At 51.3% G+C, this 20,093-nt stretch overlaps 1 protein-coding gene across 1 annotated transcript; it reads left to right on the plus strand.

Annotated features, from left to right (window-relative positions):
- The first annotated feature begins 9,460 nt into the window (after positions 1–9,460).
- On the plus strand, positions 9,461–19,745 carry PHF13 (PHD finger protein 13). Its single transcript, XM_030805456.1, has 4 exons — positions 9,461–9,877; positions 12,533–12,634; positions 15,577–16,111; positions 17,164–19,745. Exons 1-4 carry the CDS (start codon positions 9,839–9,841, stop codon positions 17,388–17,390), a joined length of 903 nt encoding a protein of 300 aa, XP_030661316.1. The 5' UTR covers positions 9,461–9,838; the 3' UTR covers positions 17,391–19,745.
- The last annotated feature ends 348 nt before the right edge of the window (positions 19,746–20,093 follow it).

A 20,093-nucleotide genomic window follows, 5' to 3' on the forward strand; every position in this document is an offset into this window, starting at 1 on the left:
GATTATTTTTAAACATCATATTTCAGTCCTACTATGTAGCCTTGAAGAATAATGATGTATTTATTGAAATGGAAAGATGTTCAAGCTACAAAGTGAAAAATCAGATTACTCATCGTATGACCCAAATTGATTTATATGTATTCATATGCCTAAAAAAATTTAAGTTAACATTTTTGGCCAGGCACAGTGGCTCACGCCTGTAATCCCAGCACTTTGGGAGACCGAGGTGGGTGGATCACCTGAGGTAGCGAGTTCGAGACCAGCCTGGCCAATATGGCGAAACCCTGTCTCTACTAAAAATAAAACAAATTACCTGGGTGCTGTGGCGCACGCCTGTAATCCCAGCTACGCGGAGGCTGAGGCTGGGGCAAGAGGATTTCTTGAGGCCAGGAGTTTGAGACCAGCCTGGGCAACATAGTGAGACCCAATATTTTGAGTCTCAACAAAAAGTTTTCAAATTAGCCAGGCATGGTGGCATGCATCTGTAGTCTCAGCTACTTGGGAGGCTGAAGTGGGAAGATCACATAAGCCCAGGTGACAGTGAGCTGTCATTGTTCCACTGCTCCCACTCTGCCTGCCCCACCCCTGAAAAAAAGAAAGAGCTAAATAGTATGCCTGGGTTAGTAGGTTATTCAAAATTCCTAACACAGCTGATAGGTCTAAATCGGTTCCTTTCTTTTCTCACCACATTCCTTTGTTGACTTAGCTATATATATACATGGTTTCACATGCCTGGTAGGCCCGGGTTATCAATGAAATACTTCTTTTCTCAAGATATGAATTCTTAATTTTATTTTGAACTTAACATTAACAGATAATGTATGACTAGTACAGAAAGAGAATGCAGGCAAGCAAAAACAAAATGAACATAACCACCTAGATGAAATGTTTTTTGTTTGTTTTTTGAGACAGAGTCTCACTCTGTAGTGCAGTGGCATGATTTGAGCTCACTGCAACTTCTGCCTCCAGGTTCAAACACTTCAAGCTTCAACCCGGAAGGAGGAGGTTGCAGTGAGCTGAGATCGCGCCACTGCAATCCAGCCTGGGCGACAGAGTGAGACTCCATCTCAAAAAAAAAAAATAAATAAATAAAATTACAAAAATGGTCATTGCCTAAGTAATTTAAGATAATGTGATTTACCTGAACATTCTGAGGCTAAAAATTAAAAAGTGATTTAACGTGTGAAGTGATTTAACAAATTTTTTTTAAAAAAACTTAATTTTGGTATTTAAATTCTAATTTAAGGCAGACAGAGCAAGAGGTGACTAAAATCACATTACCTTTTTTTTCTTGAGACAGAGTCTCGCTGTGTCACCCAGGCTGGAGTGCAGTGGCGCGATCTCGGCTCACCGCAACCTCTGCCTCCCGGGTTAAAGCGATTTTCCTGCCTCAGCCTTCCTGAGTGGCTGGGATTACAGGCATGTACCACCACTCTCGGCTAATTTTGTATTTTTAGTAGAGATGGGGTTTCTCCATGTTGGTCAGGCTGGTCTCAAACTCCTGACCTCAGATGATCCACCCGCCTCGGCCTCCCAAAGTGCTGGGATTACAGGCATGAGCCACCTCGTCTGGCCACATTACCTTTTTTTTTGAGACAGGATCTCCCTCTGTTGCCCAGGCTGGAGTGCAGTGGCACAAGCTCCGCTAACTGCAACCTCTGCCTCCCAGGCTTAGGTGATCCTCCTACCTCAGCCTCCTGCGGAGCTGGGACTACAGGCGTGAGCCAACACGCTTGGTTAATTTTTTAAATTTTTTGGAGAGATGGGGTTTCGCTGTGTTACCCAGGTTGGTCTTAAACTCCTGGACTCAAGCAATCCTCCAGCCTTGGTGCTGAGCCAAAGTGCTGAGATTACAGGCATAAGCCACCACGCCAGACCCTAAGGTCATTTTAAAAGCGGCTGTTTACAGCCTGGCCAACGTGGTGAAACTCCATCTCTACTAAAAATACAAAAATTAGCCAAGCGCGGTGGTGCACATCTATAATCCTAGCTACTCCAGAGGCTGAGGCAGGAGAATCGCTTGAACCCAGGAGGCGGAGGTCGCAGTGAGCCAAGATCGTGGCACTCAAGCATGGAGGACAGAGCAAGATTCCATCTCAAAAAAAAAAAAAAAAAAAAAAAAAAGAGCAACTGTTATTCTTTTTTTTTCTTTAAGAATATTTAGGAACACACTCCTTAATCTTGATTACGTCCACAGCTATTGTGCCTTTTCTTGTATCATACACCCTGATTTTTTCAGATTCCAGGTTTTCTAAGGTATGGTGTATAATGCACTTACCATATGTAACTCCTTTTTTTTTTTTTTTTTTGAGACGAAGTCTGGAAGTCTCCCTGTGTCACCTAGGTTGGAGTGCAGTGGCACAACCTCAGCTCACTGCAACCTCTGCCTCCTGAGTTCGAGTGATTCTCCTGCCTCAGCCTCTCGAGTAGCTAGGATTAAAGGCACGCACCACAACACCTGGCTAATTTTTGTTTTTTGTAGAGATGGCATTTCACCATGTTGGCCAGGCTGGTCTTGAACTCCTGACCTCAGGTGATCTGCCTACCTCAGCCTCTGCTGGGATTACAGGCATGAACCATTGTGCCCAACCTCAACATTTTTTCTTTAAGGAATGTTGCACTATTCTCTATTTATTAAATGCATTTACATATGTAAATGAGGTAGTGTAAGTAAAAACATTTAAACAGTGTTTGACATATAGTATTAGTTGTTATCTTTTTTTTGTTTGTTTTTTGAAACAGAGTCTTGCTCTATCCCCCAGGCTGGAGTGCAGTAGCAGGATCTCGGCTCACTGCAACCTCCACCTCCCGTGTTCAAGCCATTCTCCTGCCTCAGCCTCCTGAGTAGCTGGGATTACAGGCACCTGTCACCATGCCTGGCTAATTTTTGTATTTTTTTTGTAGAGACGTGGTTTTGCCATGTTGGCCAGGCTAGTCTCCAACTCCTGACCTCAAATGATCCATCTCCCTTGGCCTCCCAGTGTTCTGTGATTACAGGCGTGAGCCACAGCACCCAGCCTTTAGCTATTAACTTTGTTTTTTCTTTTTTGGAGACAGAGTCTTGCTCTGTTGCCCAGGCTGGAGTGCAGTGGTGCGATCTTGGCTCACCACAACCTCCGCCTCCCAGGTTCAAGCGATTCTTCTGCTTCAGCCTCCCAAGTAGCTGGGACTACAGGTGTGTGCCACCATGCTCAGCTAATTTTTATAATTAGTAGAGACGATGTTTCACTGTGTTGGCAAGGCTGGTCTTTAACTCTTGACCTCGTGATCCGCCTGCCTCGACCTCCCGAAGTGCTGGGGTTACAGGTGTAAGCCACCACATCCAGCCTAGCTATTACCTTTGTATTCTACCAGTATGAACTCAAGAAACTCATTTGATTCTTCTATGTGTAGGTCAGATTCACTGTGTGAAACGCTGACAATATATAGTCTATAAATTATTAATGATTTCAAATGATTCACACACATATTCATACAGTTTTCAAGTTACTAAAAGCTGAAAAGAAGATTTTGTGGAATTTTCACTTTTTTCCCATCTCCTGGAAATGGAAGTGAGCAAGGCAGAAAACAGAGGGTAAAAAGAATTCCTAAGAATATACTGGGCTGGGCATGGTGGCTCATGCCCATAATCCCAGCACTTTGGGAGGCCGAGGTGGGGAGATCGTTTGAGACCAGGAGTTCAAGATCAGCCTGAGCCATGTGGCAAAATCCCTTCTCTACAAAAAATACAAAAATAACCAGCACTTTGGGAGGCCAAGGAGGGCAGATCACGAGGTCAGGAGATCAAGACCATCCTGGCTAACACAGTGAAACCCTGTCTCTACTAAAAAATAAAAAATTAGCCGGGCGTGGTGGCCGCCTGTGGTCCCAGCTACTCAGGAGGCTGAGGCAGGAGAATGGCGTGAACCCAGAAGGCGGAGCTTGCAGTGAGCCGCGCCACTGCACTCCAGCCTGGGCAACACAGCGAGACTCCATCTCAAAAAAACAAAAAACAAAAACAAAAAACAAAAATAAGCTGGGTGTGCTGGTGCATGCCTGTAGTCCTAGCTACTAGGAAGGCTGAGGCAGGGGGATCACCTGAGCCCAGGAGGCCTAGAGTGCAGTGACTGTAGTGAGCCGTGTTCGAACCACTGCACTCCGGGCTGAAAAAAAAAAAGAGGCTGGGCGCAGTGGCTCAGGCCTGTAATCCCAGCACTTTGGGAGGCCGAGGCAGTCGGATCACCTGAGGTCAGGAGTTTGAGACTAGCCTGGCCAACATGGTGAAACTCTATCTCTACTAAAAGTACAAAAAATTAGGCTGGGTGCCGTGGCTCACACCTGTAATCCCAGCACTTTGGGAGGCCGAGATGGGCAGATCACAAGGTCAGAAGATGGAGACCATCCTGGCCAACATGGTGAAACCCTGTCTCTACTAAAATACAAAAAATTAGTTGGGCGTGGTGGCGTGCGCCTCTAGTCCCAGCTACTCGGGAGGCTGAGACAGTGGAATTGATTGAACGGGGGAGGCAGAAGTTGCAGTGAGCCGCGATCACGATACTGCACTCCAGCCTGGTGACAGAGCAAGACTCCGTCTCAAAAAAAAAAAATAATAAAAATAAAAAAATAATAAAAATAAAAAATAAATAAAAATAAAAATAAAAATTTACCGGGCGCGGTGGCACGTGCCTATAATCCCAGCTACTTGGGAGGCTGAGGCAGGAGAATCTCTAGAACCCGGGAAGCAGAGGTTTCAGTGAGCCCAGATTGCACCACTGCACTCAAGCCTGGGTGACAGGGCAAGACTCCGTCTCAAAAAAACAAAAACAAAAACTATTAAGCTGAACAAAAAGCTGAAACATTTGAAAAGCAAACCTTTGGTTATGCTCACACCTGCATTCAAGCACAGAGCTAAAATGGGAGACAGAAAGCTTTCTTGTATGTTCCCTCAAGTGGATGCAGTGTAGCTGCTGAGATTTAGGAAGGTGAAGCTATATTTGGTAACTCAATTAAAATAACCACATTCTCAAGTTACTTACTGGGAAACCATGGTATTCTTAGTATTTTTAACTTGTTGCAACCTGTGCTAACGTTGGCTTTTTTCCTCCTCTCCTAAGTAACTATAATCATCTGAGAATTAGTATTCAGCAGTTGGTATAATTAGTTTGTTTTTTGTTTTTAGCAGAAAACAAAGAATCATAGACTCCAAGGATCTGGCTACTGTGGTGAATGTTCTTGAACTAATCAAGGAATTTCAGATTCGCCCCCTGCAGCCCAGGAGTAGTACAATACACCTAAGAAAAAAACGAGAGATACTGAACAAACCTAATCCTGTCACACAGAGAAAATCAACTGTTTTTTTTTTTGAGACGGAGTCTCACTCTGTCGCTAGGCTGGAGTGCAGTGGCATGATCTCTGCTCACTGCAACCTCTGCCTTCCGGGTTCACGCCATTCTCCTGCCTCAGCCTCCCGAGTAGCTGGGACTACAGACGCGTGCCACCACACCCAGATAATTTTTGTATTTTTAGTAGAGACAGGGTTTCACCATGTTCGACAGGATGGTCTTGATCTCCTGATCTCGTGATTCACCCGCCTCGGCCTCCCAAAGTGCTGGGATTACAGGCGTGAGAAAATCAACTTTATTACTCCACAGCTACATATTATGAGATTGTTTGGGTCAACTACAAGTGGTATAGTCCTTTTTCTGAATTTAGGGAAAGGATGGTAAACATTAATGTCTAAATTTCCTCCAAAAGGCTGTATTTCTAAAGGAAATGGAAAGACAAAAGAGGTCCTTTTTCATGAAGTTTTCTCTTTCACTGGAATAGCAGGAAGGTACAGGTCATATGTATGTACTAAAAATTACTGTTTACTAAAAACATATTCAGTAAATACCTGGGTGCGGTGGCTTATGCCTGTAATCCCAGCACTTTGGGAGGCTGAGACAGGCAGATCACATGAGGCCAAGAGTTCAAGACCAGCCTGGCCAACATGGTGAAATCCCGTTTCTACTAAAAATACAAAAAATTAGCCGGGTGTTGTGGCGCATGCCTGTAATCCCAGCTACTCAGGAGGCTGAGGCAGGAGAATTGCTTGAACCCGGGAGATGGGGGTTGTGGTGAACCGGGATCACAGCACTGCACTCCAGCGGGGGCAACAAGAGTGAAACTGTCTCAAAAAAGAAAAAAAAGAAAGAAGAATAAGCTCTCAAATTGGAAATGAAGGACCTACTCAGAATAATGGACTTGTTGACAAAACTGAGTTTAGAATCCACGGGCCTATATTGGACTACTTGGTTACAAGAAGGAAGGAAAATCCCTAACATGGATTGAGTCAGGGGACAGATTTTCAGACCCAAGTGATAACTTTTGCTCAGAATGGGTATTCACTCCAGGCAGGCAAGATAGCTCAGGACTGTAAACTCTACAATTTGGGAGGCTTAGGCTGGAGGATCCCTTGAGCCCAGGAGTTCCAGAACAGCCTGGGCAACATAAGGAGACGCTGTCTTAAAAAAAAAGAATTAGGCCTGGCATGGTGGCTCACGCCTGTAATCCCAGCACTTTGGGGGAGGGTGAGGCAGGCGGCCTTTCTTTCTTTTTTTGAGATGGGGTTTCGCTTTTGTTGCCCAGGCTGGAGTGCAATGGCGTGATCTCGGCTCACTGCAACCTCCGCCTCCCTGACCCATGTCGGTCAGGCTGGTCTCAAACTCCCGACTTCAGGTGATCTGCCTGCCTCAGCCTCCAAAAGTGCTAGGATTACAGGTGTGAGCCACCGTGCCTGGCCCGGTAATTTCTTTTTTTTTTTTTTGAGACGGAGTCTTGCTCTGTCGCCCAGGCTGGAGTGCAGTGGCGCAATCTCGGCTCACTGTAAGCTCCGCCTCCCGGGTTCACGCTATTCTCTTGCCTCAGCCTCTCCGAGTAGCTGGGACTACAGGCGCCCGCCACCACGCCTGGCTAATTTTTTTTTTTTTTTGTATTTTTAGTAGAGACGGGGTTTCACCGTGGTCTCGATCTCCTGACCTCGTGATCCGCCCGCCTCTGCCTCCCAAAGTGCTGGGATTAGAAGCGTGAGCCACCGCGTCCGGCCTGGCCCGGTAATTTCTTAATGTGTGTGTGTGTGGGGGGGGAAGGATTTAATGTTTATTATGTGAAACATTTACCATAGGGGATACTAATGAGGTGTAAAAAAAAAAAATTCCCTCTTCTTTCACTTGGGTTTCACCTCTAATACTTACTCTTGGCCAGGCGTGGTGGCTCACGCCTGTAAATCCCTGCACTTTGGGAGGCCTAGGTGTGCCGATCACGAGATCAAGAGATCAAGACCATCTGGCCAACATGGTGAAACCCTGTCTGTACTAAAAATACAAAAACTAGCCGGGCGTGGTGGTGGGCGCTGGTAGTCCAGGCTACTCCGGCGGCTGAGGCAGGAGAATCGCTTGAACCCGGGAGGCGTAGGTTGCAGTGGGCCGAGATCGCGCCACTGTACTCCAGCCTAGTGACAGAGGGAGATTCCGTCTCCAAAAAAAAAATTATTCTTTTTGGTATTTACATTTTTAAACTACCAACGGGATCAACACCTTAGCAGTGTTTCTTATTCTGGCAAAACGAGTTGCTCCTTGTGAATATGACCTTGGGCAATACAGGCTAACCTCGGGGCATCTGCTTTGGTCACAGTAACCAGGTAACATTCCAAATCTGGCTAAATCATCTGAATGTGCAATTGTATAAGAAGTTGTTATACAACTTCTTCATGTTCATCAAGTCTCGATGGGCCAAGTCCAATGTCTCTGTTTTAATCGTAGTAATTTTATGTTTTATCTTGTAAAGTACCTCAGTTTATCACCTGTGGGAAGCCTTCCAATGGGCTACAATATTGCAGAAATAATAAAACAACAGCAACAACAACAACAACAGTAAGCTACCATTTATTTAGCCAGGCACTACGCTAAAAATTTAACAGCTTAGGAAACTGAGGCTCAGAGAAGTATTTCTTTTTTTTTTGAGACGGAGTCTCGCTCTGTCGCCCAGGCTGGAGTGCAGTTGCGCGATCTCGGCTCACTGCAAGCTCCGCCTCCCGGGTTCAAGCAATTCTCCTGCCTCAGCCTCCCGAGTAGCTGGGATTACAGGCGCCCACCACCATGCCCAGCTAATTTTTGTATTTTTAGTAAAGACGGGGTTTCACCATGTTGGTCAGGCTGGTCTCGAACTCCTGACCTCGTGATCCACCCGCCTCGGCCTCCCAAAGTGCTGGGAATACAGGTGTGAGCCACCGCGCCCGGCCGCTCAGAGAAGTATTTCTAAGATTAACACCATCTGCTAACTATTAAATATCTTCATCAGAATGATCATAACCCTTGAAATAGCAACAGCCAGCTGATGGAGCATTCGGCGCCTGTCAAATATCTTACTAGTATCTCCAAGAGTTCGTTTTCTAATTTGAATTTTAAATTTTGTGTCACTCCCCTTTAACTTCCTCGAAGCTACCAAACAGGTTACTGAATCATGGGCGTTTTGTACTTACCTTTTCCCCCCACTTTCGAATGGTTCTTAAAAATGTTCCCGTCAGGCCGCCTTTTGGTCGCCGCATAGGGACAGTCCCCTCCGTGTCCGGCCAGCCTTCCACACGTACAGCTGTCGGATACTCTGCGGTCTAGCGTTTACACACTGCCCATCCCAGTTAAACACCACTGAACAAGTACCAGTCGATGCCAGTACCAAACACCGCGTCTCCGCCTCGCCCTGCGGGCCAGAGGATATTCAGGAGAGTGGGAAAACGGCCGGTCCCAAGGTTAAGCTTAGGCGGCCAACAGAAAGCGAACTGAACGCACACCTCTTTAGAACACTGACAACGCTGGCCCGGTGTTTTTAATGCACGAACCCGGCCACCTCGAGTGAATCCCGCAGATGCCTAGAGAAGAGCCCGGTCCAGTCCCGGCCGCACGAAGCCCGCAGCCGCGAAAACAACTTCGCTGAGCCCGGCCTGGAGCGGGGGCCCCGGCAGCGACTCCGCCCTCAGCGGGGAGCGGGGAGCGATGCCCGGGGCGGCCGCGACGTCAGCGTCCCCGCCCCTGCCGCCCCTACTCCCGGCCAGGCCTCGGGGACCCCAGCCCCACAAAGGGGCGCAAACCCCAAGCAGGAGACGAGGAAGGGTAGGTGCCAGCCGCCGTCGCCCTTCGCAACCCGGGCCGTCAGCCCCGCCCCCACCGCCGCAGCGACCCCCCGCCCCCGCGCCCGCCGAGACCGAGGCGCTACCGCTCACACTGCCCCTCCCCCCGCGGCCGAGCCGGCCCCCGCACCTCCCCCGCTCGCGCGGCCTCGGGTCCAGAAGACCCGCCTCCACACACCGGGCCGCCGCCGTGGAGCCTCATGGGGGTTGGAGTCCCCAAGGCTTCCTTTGTGCGCGGTATTGGCGGGGCCTTGGACTACCACTCCCACAAGGCACCGCGCCCGCCCCCCGCGCCACGCCCCCTCGCCGCTGGCTTCCAGTCGTCACCCAGACTACATTTCCCGACAGGCCTCACGGCTCTCCCGCCCTCCCTCCCGAGACACGAGCCGAACTGGGCGTCAGGTCGGGGAGCCGGTCGGGTTCCCGCTCGCCGCCGCCGCCGCCGCCCCCCGCAGCCACTCTCCCGCTTCTACCGCCGCGGGAGCTGCATCGTCCACTCTGCTCGGCGGCGGAACCCCAGTCCGGGGTCACAGAGCTTGAGAAGCGACGCGCTGAGCCCCCCATCACCTCCAGCCCGGGCGACTCCTCCCGGGTCCGCCCTCGCCCTACGCAGCCGCCCGAGCCCCCAGCCCCGGGCGGCCCCTCTCCCGCATCCCAGCCCCTGCACTCTCGCAGCCGCCGCCCCCCGCCCGGAACATGGACTCTGACTCTTGCGCCGCCGCCTTCCACCCGGAGGTGAGTGAAGCTGTGCGTCCCAATCGCCCCCGACCACCCCCTCCGCGATCCTGCTCTCCTCAGGCAGCCGGACCCCTGGTCGCCCGGAGCGCCGCCCTCCCCTTCCCCCGCTTTCCCCTTGTCGGCCCCCCCGGGAGCCCAACCCCCGCCCCCTGCTCGGGCCCGCGCTCGGTCCTCCCCGCCGGGCCTCGCCTCCGCGTCCCCTCCGCGGACCTCCGCGTCCTCCCCGCGCCCTTTCCTCAGGGCCGTTGCGCCTATTTTTCTCCACCGGGCCGCCCCTCTCCGGCCTCGCGTCGCCCCGGGCCCTGTCGGCGCCCCCAGCCCCTCCCCACCGGCCTGCTTACTCTTTCCCCGCCCCCGGGGACGCGGTCGGAGCCGCCGCCCGCCCCTGGCTCCGGTTGCTCTCGAGGAGTTTTAGGCCCCCCTCAGACCGGGGTCGGCTCCCGAGGCCCCCGGCTGTTCCCCCGATCCCCCGGGCCCGGTGGCCCGCGCCCCGCCCCCTGACTCCGCGCGCGGCCCAGTCGGCCCCCGCCCCCTACGGCTTTCGGGGGCCGCGTCCTCCAGGGGCCCCACCCGCTCTGGGGACCCGAGTCCTGCCCCCACCCATCGCCCCCCGGCGCGCTGGCCTCCCTCTTCGGGCCCCCGCCCCCAGCCCGCGGGCTTTGCTGGCTCCGCCCCGGCTCACTCCCCCTCCTTCCGGGGATCGGCCCTCGGGGCTCCTGGCCGCCCCCCCGCGCGGTTCCCTCCCCCAGCCGAGGCTCGTTGGGGTCGGGAGTGCGGGTCCGGCAACCGCGGGCGGGTGGGGGAGGGGAGGCGGCGCCGGAGCCTGCCGGTCTCGCTGCCGCCCCCGGGGGTTTGCAGGGCCTCCCCAGGCCTGGGACCCCGGAATCCTGCCTGGCGCCCCCCCCCACACACACACCCGCGGGATGGGCCCCGCACCTTCCGGGGACGAGTGTCGCGGGGGGCGGCTGCCGCGGGAGGGCGGGTGGGGGCCGGTCCGCCATCTGCTTTCCGAGGAGGCGGCCGGGGGGGGTGGGCGGCGTGGGCCGGGTGGGGGCGGCGTGGAGCCCCCCCAGTCGCCGCGCCGGTTCCTCCCGCGCGCCCCCGGCCCGAAGCCGTCGCCGCCCTCCACTTGGCATTCGGGTTTTTGACCCACTTCTGCTGTTTCCCCGCCGAAAGAAAAGTTCTTCGCGGGAGTTGGAGGCCCGGGTGGCGGCCCGCGGTTCCCGTGGCTGGGCAGGCTCGCCAGTGCGGGGAGCGCAGTCAACGCAGGCCTTCGCCTCCGCTCCGTGGGCGGCCCTGGGGTCCAAGGGGGTGGGAGAGGAGGAGGTTTGCTTGAACCAGGTTGAGAAAATAATTCTCTAAGGGGACTGACTTTCTGAAAGAAAACCCGCGGGCCGCACGCCTGCTCCTCGCGGCGGGAGGGGCGGCCCGAGACCCGTGTCCCCCATTTCCCCACCGGCTTTCCCCCAGCAGAGCGGCGGCCGGGTAACAGCACCTCGGGAAGGATGGGGGTGGGTGGGACAAGGCACTGAAAGGAACCGCAGGGAACGTGCCGGGCGAATAAACAGCAATACGGCACACTTGTTTTGCTTAGGAGCAAATAAGAGCTCCATCTCTCCGTGTTTCTTTCTCAGGAGAAAATCTCTTCTTGTGATGAGTGTTTCTAGATTGGGGCTGGGACCTGCGAGCAAAAACCTCCACTATTCCGTTTAAATGTAGAACTAAGCTTCGCAGTAAGGTTCCTAGTTTATTGTGAGCTGAGACAGTTGGGTGCCTGGCATCCCGACTGCTGGGAGAGTGGAGGGGACCCTCTGAGCACGAGAGAGGGGTCCTCAGGTGGCGCTAGCTTGGCAGGGTCAGCCAGGAATGAGCTCCAGGGTCCAGGTCTCTGAGAGCTCTGGAGAATGAGTGGTTGATTTTTTTTTTTTTTTTTTTTTTTTTTTGAGATGGAATCTTGCTCTGTCTCCAGGGCAGGAGTGCAGTGGCGCGATCTTGGCTCACTGCAGACTCCACCTCCGGGTTCACGGGATTCTCCTGCCTCAGCCTCCTGAGTAGTTGGGACTACAGGTGCACGCCACCACGCCCGGCTAATTTTTGTGTTTTTAGTAGAGACGGGGGTTTCACCATGTTGGTCAGGCTGGTCTCGAACTCCTGACCTTGTGATCTGCCCGCCTCGGCCTCCCAAAGTGCTGGGATTACAGATGTGAGCTACCGCGCCCGAGTGGTTGATTTTTGAAATCACTTAACATACATCAGTTACAGCTGCTGCAGCAGTTCATACTCAGAATGGAAAATCTGTAGCAAAAAAAGTAGTTATTAGAGCTTCTCCTGATAGGCCTGTGGAGACTAATAGATAAAGTCAGAAAATGCCACATGAGCACTAAGAAATAGACTTCTGTACAAGTTTTTATCTCCCAGCTGATTTCCCAGCATTCTTGGCATAAAGTCTTAATACTCCTCTTTCTGCTTTCTGAAAATGGTGTTATTTCTTGACCTGAGCTTACCTTATCTTGTTTGTGGACTGTGTAAATCTAACGGTATTTTTTGAGTGGTTGACTACGAAAGTTCCAGCTTACCCGTAACTTTTTGTTTCCGTGATTCCACCTAGAAGCCTGTCCTTCAAACACATTCCCTCTTCTCTCCCCTTAATAGGAATACTCCCCCAGTTGCAAGAGGCGCAGGACCGTGGAAGACTTCAACAAATTCTGCACCTTTGTTTTGGCCTATGCTGGCTACATCCCTTATCCGAAGGAGGTAATCTTCTGAGTTTCTGAGACCTTTCTTGATGAGTAGTCAAACCCAGTGCCTCAACTGCAAGCTTGTGGGCTTCTGACTGGTCAGAGGGTCAGTAGATTTGGAAGGGGCTGCTTGCGGTGACCCCAGTCACTAGTCTAGCAGAAATCTGTTTCTTGAGAGTTTGAATTAGCTGGGGAAATGGTTCTAAAACTCTGGTAGAAAATGCAGGCTTGTCTAGAAAATGCTTTAGTAAACTTTCTTTTTTTTTGGAGTGGAAACTTGCTCTGTTGCCCAGGCTGGAGTGCAGTGGCATAAAACTCCAACCCCGGGTTCAAGGGATTCTCCTGCCTCAGCCTCCTCGGTAGCTGGGATGACAGGCTAATTCTTTTTTGTATTTTTAGTAGAGACAGGGTTTTACCTTGTTGGCCAGACTGGTCTCGAACTCCTGACCTCAGGTGATTCACCTGTCTCGGCCTCCCAGAGTGCTGGGATTACAGGCGTGAGCTACCGCCCAGCCAGTTTAGTAAACTTTCAGTTTATTTACAAATAAAGTATGTGATATTTGCTTGCTCTTTTTGTTTGTTTGTTTGAAATGGAGTCTGGCTCTGTCGCCCAGGCTGGAGTGCCGTAGTGCAATTGTGGCTCACTGCAACCTCCGCCTCCTGGGAGGCTGATTCTCCTGTCTCAGCCTCACGAGTAGCTGGGAGCGTCACCACGCACAGCTACTTTTTGTATTTTTACTAGAGACGTGGTTTCACTGTGTTGTCGAGGCTGGTCTCGAACTCCTGACCTCATGATCCGCCCGCCTCGGCCTCCCAAAAGTGCTAGGATTACAAGCGTTGAGCCACTTCACCTTGCTGTCTGCTTGCTCTTAATAAAGGTCTGTAGTTATTGACTTTTGACCATGGCTGGACACTATTCTTGGCCTATGTAATGCTATGAGGCAGGTGCTATTTTTTATCTCCAGTTTATAAGCTGAGGAAACTGAGGCATAGAGAGGGAAAACTTTGTCTTAGGTCACCCACTAATTAGTGGTGGAGCTTGGGGTTCAACCAGATGGCTGGACTCAGTGCACACGCTGCCTCTCTCTCAGCTCCCTGGCTCCCCGAAATGCGTATGATTGTCTTCAGGGACTCGTGGCTACAACTTGATGTAGATGAAGGAGGTTTTGTTTTTTACTTGCTGAGGAAAGGGCAGGATGGAGGAGAGCTGCTGTGGTGCTCAAACTTCAGGCCTCTTTCATATTCTGTTAAGCTCAAAATTGAACAATCCAGCTTTTTCTTTTTTTTTGAGACGGGTCTTGCTCTGTTGCCCAGGCTGGAGTGTAGTGGCACGATCTTGGCTCACTGCAGCCTCTTTCTTCTGTGCTGAAGTGATCCTCCCACCTCAGCCTTCCAAGTAGCTGGGACTACAGGCCCACCACCACGCCCACCTAATTTTTGTATTTTTAGTAGATACAGGGGTTCGCCATGTTGCCCAGGTTGGTGTCAAACTCCTGGCCTCAAGTGACCCACCTGCCTTGGCTTCCCAAAGTGCTAGGATTACAGGCATGAGCCACTGAGTTTGGCCATAATTCTATTTTTTATAGAGACAAGATCTCACTGTGTTGCCGAGGCTGGTCTCGAGGTAGTGACCCTCCTGTCTTGGTCTCCCAGAGTGCTGGGTTTACAGGCACGAGCCACTGTGCCCACCTGCATTCAGTATATTTCTAGCAGGCAAACGGCCAGCATTGGTTTATTTCCATCTGCTATATAGGTGGCTAATGCCTGCTTTCTTTTCTTTTTTTTCTTTTTTTTGAGGTGGAGTCTTGCTCTGTGGCTCAGGCTGGAGTGCGGTGGTGCGATCTCAGCTCACTGCAACCTCTGCCTCCTGGGTTCAAGCAATTCTCCCTGCGTCAGCCTCCCAAGTAGCTGGGATTACAGGTGTCAGCCATCATGCCCAGCTAATTTTTTTGTATTTTTGGTAGAGAGGGGGTTTCACCATGTTGGCCAGGCTGGTGTCGAACTCCCGACCTCAGGTGATCCACCCGCCTCAGCCTCCCAAAGTGCTGGGATTACAGGTGTGAGCCACCACACCCAGCCTAATGCCTGTTTTCTAACAAGACAAGGAGAACTTTGCCACTATTTGCAAATGATATGCTTGTGATCTGAAGGAACTATAGAGTTTACTTCACTGCTTTGGGGCAGTAATTACCTAGTTGGATTCTGCAATATTTTGGAATGTCTAGTTTTTTAAGTGTCAGGAAATTCTCAAAACTAATTTAAATTCACTTAAAACAATATATCTTTTGGGAGGGCAAATGGAAGGAGAGGTTTTACAATCAGGGAACGATGAGCAGATAGGAGTGGGTGTCCACAGCACTCCTTCCCACAGACACCTGTTGCACATTGATTAATTTTCTGTCTCTAAGATGGGGCTGAGGGTTCAGCAGGGAGTTTCTCTCCTTGTGGCATCACATTAAACTCGTGGCATCACATTAAACTCATGGCACTCATGGCACTGGGTTTTTTTTTTTTTTTTTTTTTTGACACAGAATCTCACTCCATTACCCAGGCTGGAGTGCAGTGGCTCACTGCAACGTTCGCCTCCCGGGTTCAAGCGATTCTCCTGCCTCAGCCTCCCAAGTAGCTGGGACTACAGGCGCCACCACCACGCCCAGCTAATTTTTGTATTTTTAGTAGAGACGGGGTTTCACCGTCTTGGCCAGGTTGGTCTTGAACTCCTGGTCTCAGGTGATCCACCTGCCTCGGCCTCCCAAAGTGCTGGGGTTATAGGCGTGAGCCACCACGCCCAGCCTAGAACTCATGTTACTGTTGCTTCAAGTGTGATGCTGATGGGCAGAGAAGCTCTAAGTTATGCAGTGTCTCTGGAGGTCTGACGTGGCTGGGTGGCTGGGGATGCTCTACTCTGGGTTGGATCTTGTCACCAGTAACCGGAATCAACCACCTTTGTCTTTTTAGGAACTCCCTTTAAGGAGCAGCCCCAGCCCTGCCAACAGCACTGCTGGTACCATTGACAGCGACGGCTGGGACGCGGGTTTCTCAGACATCGCGTCCTCAGTGCCCTTGCCAGTCTCTGACCGCTGCTTTAGCCACCTGCAGCCCACTCTTTTGCAGCGAGCCAAGCCCAGTAACTTCCTGCTGGACAGAAAGAAAACGGACAAGCTGAAGAAGAAGAAGAAGAGGAAGCGCAGGGACAGCGATGCACCTGGGAAGGAAGGGTACAGGGGGGGCTTGCTGAAGCTGGAAGCCGCTGACCCCTACGTGGAGACCCCCACGAGTCCCACCTTGCAGGATATCCCCCAGGCTCCCAGCGACCCCTGCTCGGGCTGGGACTCCGATACTCCCTCGAGTGGATCTTGTGCCACTGTGTCACCTGATCAGGTCAAAGAAATAAAAACTGAAGGCAAACGGACTATCGTCCGGCAGGGAAAGCAGGTGGTGTTCCGAGACGAGGACAGCACTGGCAATGATGAGGACATCATGGTGGACTCAGGTGAGTGGTTCCTGAAGGATGATGACCCTTGTTGGCTTGTGGTTAGAAGAGAGGTTATTTTATTAAGTGGTCATCTCTCTGGGGCAGAGGGTCAGGTTCCTTCTGTACAATGTGACAGCCCCACTGTCCAAGGAGGAGAAGAGCTGCAGGAATGTGGATATCGAGATGTTTAGGAAGGGGTTGATAGCCACTAGAGACAGCTGAGATTCTAAGACCTCAGAACATAAAAAGGGTATAGTTCTAAGTAAGCATCCAGGTAAGCATCCAGGCTGGGCGCAGTGGCTCCACCAGTAATCCCAGCACTTTGGGAGGCCAAGGTGGGTGGATTGCTTGAGCTCAGGAGTTGGAGACCAGCCTGGGCAGCATGGCAAAGCCCTGTTACTGCAAAAAATACAAAAAAAGTCTGGGCACGGTGGCTCACGCCTGTAATCCCAGCACTTTGGGAGGCCGAGGCGGGCAGATCATGAGGTCGAGTTTGAGACCAGCCTGACCAACATGGTGAAACCCCAACTCTACTAAAAATACACACAAAAAGAAAAAATTAGCCGGGCGTGGTGGTGCGCGCCTGCAATCCCAGCTACTCAGGAGGCTGAGGTAGGAGAATTACTTGAACCCAGGAGGTGGAGGTTGCAGTGAGCCAAGATCGCGCCATTGCACTCCAGCCTGGGCGACAGCAAAACTCCGTGTCAAGAAAAAAACAAAAAACAATAGCCGAGTGTGGTGGTGTGTGCCTACAGTCCCAGCTACTTGGGAGGCTGAGGTGGGAGGATGGCTTGACTGCAGGAGTTTGAGGCTGCAATGAGGTATGATTGTGCCACTGCACTCCAGCCAGGGTGACAGAGTGAGACCCTGTCTTAGGAAAAAAAAAAAAAAGCATCTCCTGGTTCCCACACATTTTGGAGCCCCTTGTGCCTTTTCAGAGAGAAGTGTCAGCTTCGAGTGGCAATTGGAAGTGTTCTCGTCAGTAGAGTAATGGGTTTCATGGAAGCCCAGCTGATGGCGAGGAACGATGGGAATTTCTCTTCCCTCCTTAAGAGTATCTTTCCTTCCAGATGACGATTCCTGGGACCTCGTGACCTGCTTCTGCATGAAGCCATTTGCCGGCCGCCCCATGATCGAGTGTAACGAGTGCCACACCTGGATTCACCTGTCCTGTGCGAAAATCCGGAAATCCAATGTTCCAGAAGTGTTTGTCTGCCAAAAGTGCCGGGACTCTAAGTTTGACATCCGCCGTTCCAACCGCTCGCGGACGGGCTCCCGGAAGCTGTTCCTGGACTGACTGCTGGGTGGCGAGGAGGCTGTGAGCGTGGAATCGGAAGCGACAGTGGGCTTTTTTGCCCTTCTCTTAGTTGAGCACAGAACCCTCAGCTCTGGTGCGGGCAGATCCCTGCCATTTAGGTGCCTAAGCAAAAGGACAGGCTGTCCAAGGTAGAAACTGTACATAGCCGGTGACCGAATGCGACCCTTGCCGGCCAGCACTGCTGCCAGAGCTTCGTTCCCTGCAGTGGAGGTGGACTGGACACCCACGTGCAGCGGGTTTGGCTCATTTGAAAATGAGGGTCCATGGTAGCTGTGCGTTTTGCTATCATTGCTAAGAGATTCCCGCTGATTGGGCTCAGTGCCAGCTGTTACTCTGCTTCCACTGTGTTGGGGAGAGGTGTTCGGTTTCCCCGGCCTGTTAATGAACAGCCATACGTGTAAGCTTTTTCTTGAGTGTTAAGTCTTTTACCAAAAGTGTCTGTACAGCAGCCATCCAAGTTGCCCCTGCTTAGTGGCTTGCCCTCTGCCTGCCTCAGCTGCTGCCTGACTGGCTGGAGGAGGCACTGGAGGGAGGCCTCGGGCTCCCCTGGAAGGGCGCTGGGGGTGGCGGGTCAGCTGGTGGTTCTTAGGTTTCCTTCTGTTTGTTAAAAGGGACAATGTGGCCGCTTCTCTGTGGAAGGGGGGTTGGTTGGGGGGTTGAGGTGGCCCGTGTTCATAACTCAGTTTCCTGTTTTGCACGATGTAAAAACCCTGTCTTTGCACGATACAGCCAAAAGTATTGGCTGATTTCTTGCTGAGCGCCCTCTTAGTTGGTGTGTGAGGTCTTGGTGGGGCCCAGGCCAGCTGTTTGCGAGTGTGGGAACTCATAGGTTCTGTCCTTGTCTCTTCCTTTCACCTCATTCTGGTAGCAGCATAAAGGTTAGGCAATCACTGGGACCCGCATGGTGATCCTCTAAAGAATAGGGTAAAGGAGAGCTGGGAGGGAGCCCTCTCCGTTGGGTGACTCTTGTGTGCCCTTTAGACAGGCTGGCCTGCGGTTCCACAGGGCAAGGTTAGGACTTGAGTCTTTTTTCTTCTGTTTTGAGTTGGTGAGTGAGTGATAGGGTAACATGGGCTTTCAGGATGACCCCTTGGAACTGTGCCGAGTTCCTTAAATCTCAGCTGGGATCCTGGACCTGGGAGGCCCCTGTGAGGGCCAGCTCTGGAGAAACCTGGGAGTTGATGCCGGAGGCTGTGGATGAACTCTGCTCGAGGGCAGGGTGCCCCGGAACACTGGTGGTTCTGGGGCTGGGAGGGAGAGGGGCTCCGGCTTTCTCTGAAATGAACACTGCTCTTCAGCAGTTCAAGTAGTTGTTCTCAAAACGTTTTCTAATTGATGGGCAGGTTTTCTAAGCATTGTTTCTAAAGGCATCATGGGGAAGAATGCTCAAGCGACTCATGTTTGTTTTCAGCGGGATGGGCCTGTGTTCTCCCTGCTGGAGGCTTCCCCTTCATGTGGCACCTTTGTGCCAGGCCACCAGGCAGACTCTTCCCACCTTCTCCCACTGAAGCACCAAGGGACTTGAACCGTAATTTGGCTAATCAGAGGCATTTTTTTGTCCTAGTATCTTTCACACTTGTCCAACCGTCTTATTTTTTAAAAGTTCTGTGGCTTGTATTAACATGAAACTAGAAAGAAATAGTTTCTGAAGCCAGTTTATTGTGAAGATCCCCAAGGGTGAGGTTCGGTAGAGAAAAATAGTAAGCTGGTTTAGAAACTGACGAGGGCAAACAGCCAGGACGCATTGGAGAAGAATTTGCCAAAGATCTGCCCTGAGATAATGCCTGTCCAGTGTCTTCACCATATGAATAACCAAAGCTCCAAAGTGTTTTTCTTCTTTTTAAAAAAAAAAATTCCACAAGCTTTTAAAGGTGCATTTAAGAATCCATGTGACTTTAGAGTGGAACTGCCGGCCCTGGCAACTGTCATGTGTGCTAGAAGGTTCGATGCCTCTGGAATGCATGTGATACTCATCTCCATTTTGTTTCCTTGATTGCATTTTTGTTCTTTTAGCAGATCTGTCCCTGTGGGTGGTGTCTAAGAAGTCGGACACCTTGGTTTTTGTGTTAGATTAAGCTGGGCAGCTGCAATCAGCTTCTTTATATGCAAATTAGGCACGACCCATCTGGGGTTCCTGGTTGGTGGCTAATGAAGTGAGGGGAGGGAGGGATGTCACTCCAAAAGTAGGCCCTCCCATCGGCTTTGGCCAGGCCAGACACTTCACATCGTTTACATGGTTCTGTGTAATTTTAAAGTTTATGTGTATAAAGCGAAGCTGTTTCTGTGAAACTGTATATTTTGTAAATAAATACATTGCTACTTTGAGGTTCATGATTCAAGGTTCAGGCAATTGCGTTCTGTGCTGAAGGACAATTGTGTTTCTTTTCTCCTTGCTACCTCCCCAAAGCATGATTACATCAAGTCTCTGGGAAGGCAGTGTCTCAGTGTGCACTTAGCAGGATGGAAAATGCCCACGGTGTTAAGGTACCTTGCTGGTGAATTCCTCAGAAACAAACCACAGGACGAGTAGATGTGAATGGTTTTCGCAATTTCTTCATTAGATTGTGGATTAGCTCAAGCCCCAGTGAGTGGTTAGCCTACTTTTGATTTTTTTTTTTTTTTTTTGGGACTCGAGTTTTGTTCTTGTCACCTAGGCTGCGAAGTGCAGTGATGAGATTTTGG

This window comes from Nomascus leucogenys, chromosome 24 (genome assembly GCF_006542625.1).
Source record: "Nomascus leucogenys isolate Asia chromosome 24, Asia_NLE_v1, whole genome shotgun sequence".
Taxonomy (NCBI): Eukaryota; Metazoa; Chordata; class Mammalia; order Primates; family Hylobatidae; genus Nomascus; species Nomascus leucogenys.